This window comes from Hakea prostrata, chromosome 11 (assembly GCF_041222555.1).
Source record: "Hakea prostrata isolate BN-2017 chromosome 11, UWA_Hpros_2, whole genome shotgun sequence".
NCBI classification, from domain to species: domain Eukaryota; kingdom Viridiplantae; phylum Streptophyta; class Magnoliopsida; order Proteales; family Proteaceae; genus Hakea; species Hakea prostrata.
Genome location: NC_142610.1, coordinates 19,608,179 through 19,617,879, shown reverse-complemented (window position 1 = coordinate 19,617,879; position 9,701 = coordinate 19,608,179). Strand labels below are relative to the sequence as shown.

General features: G+C 38.0%; 1 protein-coding gene across 1 annotated transcript; it reads right to left on the bottom strand.

Annotated features, from left to right (window-relative positions):
- Nucleotides 1-186: 186 nt before the first annotated feature.
- LOC149000673 (microtubule-associated protein 70-1-like) lies at nucleotides 187-9,417 on the bottom strand. Its single transcript, XM_089139363.1, has 11 exons — nucleotides 8,645-9,417; nucleotides 8,461-8,546; nucleotides 7,116-7,181; nucleotides 6,852-7,022; nucleotides 6,564-6,734; nucleotides 6,281-6,436; nucleotides 6,015-6,161; nucleotides 5,810-5,881; nucleotides 5,179-5,706; nucleotides 4,915-5,102; nucleotides 187-994 (listed from the first exon to the last, which is right to left on the bottom strand). Exons 1-11 carry the CDS (start codon nucleotides 8,925-8,927, stop codon nucleotides 955-957), a joined length of 1,908 nt encoding a protein of 635 aa, XP_088995489.1. The 5' UTR covers nucleotides 8,928-9,417; the 3' UTR covers nucleotides 187-954.
- Nucleotides 9,418-9,701: the final 284 nt, after the last annotated feature.

Here is a 9,701-nt window from a genome sequence, read left to right as displayed (position 1 = left end):
CTCACAGCCATCATCGCCACAACTCTTCACCACCTAGGTCCGCAAATACACATACTACCTCTTTCTTCCGATATTTCTCTCTCCCCCACTCTATGATATCTTTTCTGAATTTTCTCTGGTCTCTCTCCTGAATTTTCTATGGTCTCTCTCCCCACTCCAAAGACTTGATGTTACGGAGGTTCCACCGCTAAGAGTCGTCGAAATGTCACCGTGTCAATGGTGTTGGCCGACATTTCAAACCTTGGGAACCATTTGATGAAGACCTTTAACAAATTAATTCCTTTGAGCCACAATAAAAAAAAGAATAATTTAATTCCATTTTCTCGTTAACTAAAATTTACATCCAAGCACATAACCGAACTATGGAGGATTTTCTTAGAATCGATCTTTTGAAACACCTGGGTTCTGAATTTGTAGGTGACTCAAGTATTAATTCTAGGGTCCGATAACTCCATTTCATAGTTTTTATGACCAGGTGAATTTTGGTGCTATTTTAACAAACTCATCCATCACCTTTAGTTTGACAAGAATAACACAACCATGGAAACACTGATCTTGATCTGATTACAATAATATTCACAAACCCTGAAATAACACCAATCATACTAACTGCAACTTACAAATACAGGAAGAAAATAAAAACCCAACAGCCTATACAACAACCACGCAAGATACTGTTTTTCTCAATGAGAACCTGCCAAAAGGTTAGCCTATCACTTATAGGGATAGTAGTCAAGTGAGATGCAAACCGACCTCTTCTCCCGATCTTTCTTTCCTTCTTCCAACCCTCACCCCAACCCAAAATGCTAAAACTCGGAAGACCTCGGCATGCTTGGTTATAATCTTATCAATCATGGAATATATAGAACACAACGTCAGAAGTATGGATCAGACAAGCAACAGGAACACTTCCTAGTGGATTATTCCTTGCTGCTGCTGGATTCAGGGCTTCTGTTATTGAATGTTGCGCATCGACCCGCTTCGTGACACATTCCTGCAACAACCAAGGAAGGACCTAATTATTCTCTTGGCAAAACTTCATAATCAGATATACCAAAGCAGATGAAGCAAACCACTACAAAACTAACTAAAGCAACAGCAGTTAGCTGTGATTAAGGGGTCATGCTGTTACTCTAGTCATTAATTATAATATAAGGTTATCCTCAAATGACCGAAATCCTTCAGATAGTTTATTTTGTAGAAAGTGTAAACTTCATGCATTAGAAATTCAAAGCAAGAATAATCCCAATCATCAAACAAATCCCTATGAAAATGTTCAGATAGCCTTCACAAATGAAACAAATCCTATGAAACTGTTCAGATAGCCATCACAAATGTGAGTAACTGGATAGCAAGGGACAACAAATGGGATCTGGGAACCCACCCACTAAGTCATCCTAACCTAGAAACCAATGACCCACCACTTGGCTAGGAAGCAGACCAAAGTAATAATAAACTTTGGACATCCAAGTTATATACAAATACCCCTTTTCTCAGCAGAGGTTCATTATCACCAAAACGAGGATCCGTGGTGCAGCCTGCCCATTCTGATACTAATCAATGCTAATACCACACCATCTGAGAATAATCTACCAAATGAATAAAACACACTCATGCATATAAAAATTTTGCTAATGGATTGGCAGTCTGTGCCACGCTTTCTCAAGAAATATGAGGTCCTAAACAACAATGACATGTGCTTGCTGCAATAATTATTAGCTTTTGACAGCTCATATGCCTTTTAACGGACTAAAATACATCTATTATGCGAGTGACCACTACAAACTCTAAACCATTTCAAACCCAAATCCAGGTCCTAATAAGAATTCAATAACACCACCCACTAGAAAAAACATTCAATTAGGTACAGCACTTTGGAGTAAAGCTCTACTCCCAGTAGGCTGTAAAGGATTAACAAACTTCCCCGGTATACTTATAGAATTGTATATAATACCATCAAAATCAATAAATAATAAACCTAAAGTTTATTTCTGTTTCATTATAAATGTGCATGCCATACATACATAGAACTGCAACTTCCAATCACCTAGAATAACTAGATCAAACTAGATTGTTTGTAAGAAGACTAAAAGCTGGGACTCTATTCACCAATTCAAGAAGATGGGTCTCACGACCATGTTTTATACGGTAGAAAATAAATGAGCTCTAGCAGGAAGTTGAAATCTGTCTGAACCAACAAGCATAACATATTCAACTGGATTTTATCAAGGTGCTAATATTGCAAGTTTGCAACAATACTACTGTCTGTTGTCATTCATCATTAAACAATGGGGACAATAACAAATAATCACCTTTAACCCAAACCAAAATGCATGTGACTGACTTCTTCACCAATCATTGTAATACAGTGCACATTCTGAACAAGCAAAATTCAGTGGGAGATGAACATGCGATAGGATCACAGGGGAAATGTACAAATGGTTTCTGAACAGGAGTGTCACTCAATATGTTATCTACAACCAGAAGCGGTAGAGATTAACATGATTGAATCAAAATATGGATCTAGTGCAATTTTATAAATGGTTTTACGAGCTATATTTTCACATAAAATGACAACTTATATATACATTATTCTATGTTTAGTCATGTTTTTAGATTCAGATCATGCATGTGGGTTTTCTATTTGGGCTCATCATTGAACAAGCCTCTGTAGTAATGTTTTCTGTGCCTAAGGTTCCATATTGCAAATAATGGAAAGTGAAGGATCTTGTAGGAGTTTCATGAGCTTTGCAAATTATATTTAATGAGTAACTAATTAACTTATTGGATAAAGGCGCAAGTATATTTGTCCAACTTTAACTAACTAATTACCTCATTAACATTTCCTTATTAGATTCAACTTCTTCACCACTTGTAACCATAGAAAAAAATTTGAGGGAAACTCAAGTTTCGACTAGGTGAAAATGGGAAACTTAGGTGGGAAACTGAGAAATTTCGAGAAAACTTATGACTTTTTTGTGCAAGTTTTGACATGAAGTTTCGACAAGTTTTAGGAAGTATTTTACGGTGGGACTCTACATTTAAGCTAATTAGAGTATAAAGAACACATTGGCTGTATTTTGCTAAAAAAATCAATGTAGATATGTAATTTAATATACATTACATCAATATAGAGTTGTCCGAGAAGTACACTATAAATTTAACTACTTAAGTACATAACATTCAATATATAATTTCTAACTTCAAAACATCAAATATAAAGTAACTGACAATAAAAGGAAAGTACAACTCAGTGCCAAGAGGAGTGCCTCGGTGGATCCATCCTATGAGCTGAGTAGTATTATGCCTATAACATCCTCTCCTCCAACCAACGAACATAAACATTCATCCCATGACATTTTATGCCTATGGTTGTCAAGGTAATCGACAACTGTAACTTTATAAGTCTGGTCATCAACATGCCTAAGATAACCAGTCTGAGGCAATATGCAATTTGGATAGGAAAGTCCTGATGGAGGGGGTATTTGGGGAAACATGAAAGAAACAAAAAGATTGAAGACAAGGGAAAGTTACAAAACTTGCAAGAAAAAGTCTCAGGTTTCCACAAAATTTCCCAAGTTTCCACAAAATTTCCTAGGTTTTAACAAAATTTCTCATGTTTCCCACGAAATTTGGGAATTTTTTTCTTCTCAAATGTACCAGCTGGTATAGCTGGGTTGAACTAGGTTTCAACAAAATTTCGACGGTTTTGATCGAAACTTGAGATTTTTTTCCATCCCTTAGTTTTCGTTTCGAGGTTCCCAAAATGGAAAATTTCGGTGAAAATTTCGGAAGTTTCGAAATTTTGTTCTATGCTTGTAACACACTAGGATTGATCAAGTTCAAGCAGAACAAGGATAGAGAAGTTTGATTAGAATACAACTTGCATGGGGAGCAAACCCTGCTCCCCTCTTCATTAAAATCTTGGGAGGGGAAGCCAAAGCTGGACTTGCCTAAATTTTGAGTCCCTCCTCCCTTGTTTCCAATTTTTCCTATCTGTTTTACTCATTGATTCATCAAAAAAAAGTTTGCTAGTGGAATTCAGTTGCACACTAGTTGGATTCAAGGGATGGACCTAGCGTGTTCAGTAGAGGAAGGAAGAACATTTCTTGAAGCTCCTCAGAGTTGCACACCCTTTCTTATTACTTTAAATGATGTAATTCTCTTACTATTTTATGTGATTTGATCCTCTGCTTGATTACCGTATGGAATGACTAGAAACTTGATTTGATCTTTTTCCGTTGGGCATTTGGATTGGATATGGAATGATGTTCTTCATTACATGAGGTTGAGAAGAAATGTTTCTTTATGTTTGTTGTTCTTCAACCCATGGGGATGCAAAGAGATTTAGCTATTTTATAGGAGATCTTTAAATATTTCTTGTGACCATGTCACCATGATACCATCCCATGTTTCCATGAGAATATTTTTTAAACTGGTATTTCTTGTAGCCAACTTGGTCATTTTTGACATTGTATTTACCTTCTTCAGAAAGGGCAAGAAGGTGAAAGGATGATGGGATTTTTTTATTTTTTATTTTTTGGTGGGGAGCGCTAGCTAGCTTATAGAGTAAGAACATAATATGTGAAGAAGAACAAATGGGCCCCATGGCACTTATCCAATAAGAACATAATATGCGAAGAAGGGCAAATGGGAAATATGGTTGCGGTTGACTGGGTGACAGCCTATACATACACTCATATTGAAAATCTAATGGTCATAGTGACATACAAAGCTTGGCCAAAAAAAAAAAAAAGACATACAAAGCCAAACATGTTATCATGCATTTAACATTTGTGATTGATTAGGGAAGTCAAATCATCCACCATGTTCTAGTACAGAATCATTAGATATGGAACAGGTAATTTGGTGAGATTCACTGGCCACTCAGACAGAGTATACAGTCATAAATACCTTCCCGGCAGCGGGTGAGAACTATTTACAGGCCCCTTGGAACTACCAAACCTCTTAGCCCTATTATCATGTTCTTTTTCAACACGCATGGCTGCTACCTCCTTTTCCATGGCAGCCACTTCTCTTCTCATCTTCTTGGCCTCAACCTCCATTGCTTTGGTCAAAGTATCTACCTTCTTCGCCAACATCTGAAACATAACAGATAGTTAGACAACAGGTTAAACTCACCAGCAGAGTAACATTGATAAAGCAAGCATACGGCACCTCAATGGCATCATCCTTGTCTTTAAGACTTTGATCTTTTTCATGGCCAGCTTTCCTCAGAGAAACAACCTCTTTCTGTAACATGTCATATAATACTCCAGAGACAGTATCTTCCGTGTCAACCGTTGGGAACTCATTTGGTTTCTCATCTGGGCTTCCTTTCCAATTACTGACTACCTCAATGTCTCTGGTTGCATCAGTAGATTTGTTAAAGGAGAAGTTGGGGCCCGTACCATTTGACATGACCTTAGCCCTATCCAATGACCTTGTGCCCCCATCAAATGACTTTGATGTCCCTTTGGCATGCCTCAATACTGTACTTGAAGACTGTGAAGACCGCAATTGAGGGGATGGAGGTCTTTTAGGTAAAAAACCATTGGAGGTTAATTTCAAGACATTATCAGCCCCACCAAGGGACTGACGACGTCCATTGCTCACACTTCTCCCCTCAGGAGTAGATCGATTGCTACAGTTGGAGGATGGTCTCAACCCGTCTTCAAGGACTTTGAGCCTCAGTAGGTATTTTTCCTGAACAGTATGAGCAAAATAAATTTCAAAATTTCCTTCACAGAAAATTGAAACTTGAGATTAATATGTGCAGGCACAAATTGTAGTAAAACCAAACTAGTACTTTCAATTGCCCTTCAGATTTTGCAGTTCGCTCAGCTATTGCAAGTTTTTCTCGAAGTTGCTGCATTTCTCCCTACAAAGTCAATTTTATTAAGAGTTACAACAGTTGATCCAAGAGAATTTGAATAAAGCAACGGCAAGGGATACAAGAACAGTGAAAATGGAAAGCTAAAAAAGAAGAAGGCTAAGAAGGAATCAGTACGTACCTGCAAGAACCTTCGATCTTCAAGCCATTGTTTGACAGGCATCACTTTGTCATTAGCATCTTTCCATTCATTTGCTACCACTACTGCCACCCTATTTGCTGTCACCTTAGCCCGGGCTAGTTCCCTGTCAAGTGTTTTCCTCTCCTCCTGCAACACAGAATAACCAAACTCATAATTGAGGGAGCACTGTAAACTACACAAGTCAGGAAGCAAATTCTAGTAAAGATCAAATCTAGGTTGACAATCATATAAAGACAAGCACATACATTCATTTCCTGAACTTTCCGTTGGTAATCCCTCACAGCATTCGCAGCAGCACCACCTGCAAGAACAGCCTCCTCGAGCTCCCTTACAGTTTGGCTAAGCTTTTCAACCTCCGCAACCTTTTGGCGGTGCATTTTGTCCAGAATTTTATTTTCTTCCTAATTTATGCATAAAACAGACAAAAATCACTTGGTAATTAATAAGTTCACCATTCATATGATGATTGACCATTCTGATTTCTTATTGCATTAAGCGAAAGGAAAGCTATAAGTGGTTCCAATATACCTGACAAATTTCAATCTGCTTCATTAACTCTTGATTTTTATTCTGAAGATCATCCACCATTGAAGCCTTGGCCAAGGCAAATTGAACAGTCCTCTCTGCTTCAAGTAAAGCTGCTTCTTTTGATTTAGTAAGACGATCTAATGCCTTGTTGTCATCCTGCAGCTTTGCAATCTGATCGAACCAACATAGAATATAAATAATGGCTTATTCTTGATCTTCTTTTCCACATATTAGGAGTGTTTCAATCAACAGATGGAATGACAGCATGTCAAAGTAAGGGCATCATACCTCTTGCCGAGCAAGTTTGAGCTCTGCCTCTAGTGGTGCAAGAATAGCTTCAATAGGTGGCATGTCGTCATCCTTTTGAGCAGCATGGACCCTTCGAAGTGTGGCTTCTGCTGCAAACTGAGCAGCCATGGAAGCCTTCTTCTCATCATTGATTTTTTTAATTTCAAGATTCTGCACAAGGGTACCAGCAAATCAGGGATACTTGCAATCTGGGAGACAGCGTGTGTAAATTTCAGTTGAGAGAGTAAAAGTTTCATGCATTACTTTGGTTTCTAAAACGGATTCTGTTAATTTGAGCTTCTCCTCCACCTTGGACAATTCTTCAGTGAGCTAAGAGATACCAACAAAACATGTAAATAAAAAGTCAGTACCATTTTATATTTTAAAAAAAAAGAACAAAAAAAATTGCTGAGGCATAACAAAATGCAGGACTCGCCACACATAAAAGGAAAACGAAGCTGATAACATAGATGAAATTCTAAGTTAAAAAATAGTTATGTCCCTTTTTTTTTTATTTTTTTTTTTTTTTGGGAGCTGAGGTTCATCCGGACCAGCTTGCGTGCACCTCGACTACATCCTTAGGGGAGAAGCCTCGACGAGAGTTGAACCCACAACCTATTCATTAAGAGGCGTGGGTCTTACCACTAGAGCACTCTGCGTTGGCATTCATGTCTCTAAATTGTTTCAACAAAGGACCTAAATAATCAATTAATTTGACATTAACACCCCCCCCCCCCCAAAAAAAAAAAAAGGAATGCAAAACCAAAGCACATAAAAGTACCATAAGGACAAACACTGTACAAAATGATGATGAAGTATGTCAAAACTAAAAGAATGCCCCAACTCTAGAAGAAACAAATCCAGTCCTCAATTAAAACTGCACTACGGTATTAAAACCAAAACATTGACTGATGCAACGCTAAAACCACTACATTATTGTTTGACTTAAGGAATCGCAACTTAACTAGCAATTCAAAATTATCAGATGAAGATGGATTAAATCACTGAAACCACATGCAATTCAAACGAATAAAGAAGATCTATTTTTTCTTCATACTGAACACAGAAGAAATGCACAAGATATAATATTTGAGATATAAACAATTTGTTCCCATAATCCAACGGAAAAGGGGGGAAATGGACGCTAAAAAACATGAAATTAACCATTTGTAAAATATAAAGTATGGCTCATAACAAAGAAAACACCGAAAAAATATCTAATAACAAAAACAATTCCTTTTGGGGGTCAACAATAACTGAATCACCGAAAAATAGACAATGAAAAGACAAAGATTTTGCATCCCTGTACTTTACTTTCGCCTCTCCCCTTTTTCCACTTGCGAACATACAATTCGGGATGGAAAAAAAACAGAAGAAAGCAATGCGACATGTTGAATATTGATGGCACTAAATGTTCATATAAATCAGAAAACCTCCATGAACTTCGAAAATCGGCATAACTGTAGAATTCAAAACTAACTGCTACTCAGATAGAACTGCGAAAAATTCACTCCAGCGAAATGCTGATCCTAAAAATGTAGAATTTATATGTCTGTATTCACACAATACTACTAAAAAAAGCATATAGTATAAGAAAGTGAGAACTGACATCTTCAACAGCCTTTTCTCTCAGGCGTTCTGACAACCTTAATGCCTTGATCTCCGCCTGAGCTTCACTCAATTCTCGATCCTTGTCTACAAAAGAACGAGTAAAAAAATCCAACAATTCAATGGATACGAACTTATCTTCGCAAATCGCTGAAAAAAACAACTAGATCAAATCGCATTCCCACCTCTAACTTCATTCTCCAACCGATTAAGCTCAACTTTCACCGGATCCGAACCGTGTAACAGATTTATAAAGTCGTCGGCGTCCAAACTCTTTCTCACCGGCGTCCTCCTTCTCGACGACGTCTTACCTTCCTTAAAAGATCCTGAAATCGTCAATGGAGCCAGCGGCATCGGCGACGACGCATGAACACCACCACCATTTGTTGCTGAACGACCAAAACCAACACCACTGTCACTCAACTCTAGAGTTGCTGGAGTAACACTATCGCCGTTAGAATCGGCCATGACGGATCTGACACTCACATCCGAATGTAACGAAATCCACAAATCTTCAACCACTCGAAGATTAGGGTTTCCTTCTATACACAATCTCCTATTTTCACTTTCCAGCTGGTGCCTTTCGATCTCTAGATTTAGAGAGAGAAACTACAACAGCAAGAGAGAGAAAAAACCGTTGAGTAGCTCGCTGTTTCTCTTTCTTCCTGACAGATTTTCTGAAGTTTATAGAGAATGGAAATGCTTTCGCTTCTCTCTCTAATGCCTCGGCTTTAAATCTGCTTCAAATCTGGTTCTTCTGTGTTTCTGCCTCGCTTCTCAAATTTGTTCCTTCTTTCTTCCCCCCTCTCTCTCTCTTCTCTGTCTAGAATGGTTAGAGAATGAAAATTTTTAAATATTAGAAGAAAAAACAAAAATGCTTGCAAGCACAGACGCTTTGCTGTTAAGCAGAGGCTACTGCGTGAAACAGACAAGAGAGAAAGAAAGAGAGTGTATTACATTAGTTGTAACCTTAGATTTAAGTTTAATTATGCTCCTGCTTAGATTAAATTACGCCAGGGTGCGTAAAATAACCATTTCCTTCACTCCGCACATGGGGCGAGAGAACCTGACACGCTGATGCGCAACACGCACAAGTGCGCTTTTTAACGTGTCACTCCGCTCTCTCTCTATCTTGTCGGAAAATAAATGACACGTGTCAACGGGAGATGGATAGTTTTGTACTTGTAGTCGAAGATCATGGGTATTATTGTCATCAAGGAGATAAATATTAAATAGTTCATA

Excerpts from the sequence above, each read along its gene's own strand:
- LOC149000673 (XM_089139363.1), bottom strand. The coding sequence starts at position 8,927 with ATGGCCGATTCTAACGGCGATAGTGTTACTCCAGCAACTCTAGAGTTG. Across the intron at positions 5,707-5,809 it reads AATCTGAAGGGCAATTGAAA|GAAAAATACCTACTGAGGCT; the intron begins GTACTAGTTTGG and ends CATACTGTTCAG. Across the intron at positions 995-4,914 it reads TCTCACCCGCTGCCGGGAAG|GAATGTGTCACGAAGCGGGT; the intron begins GTATTTATGACT and ends TGGTTGTTGCAG.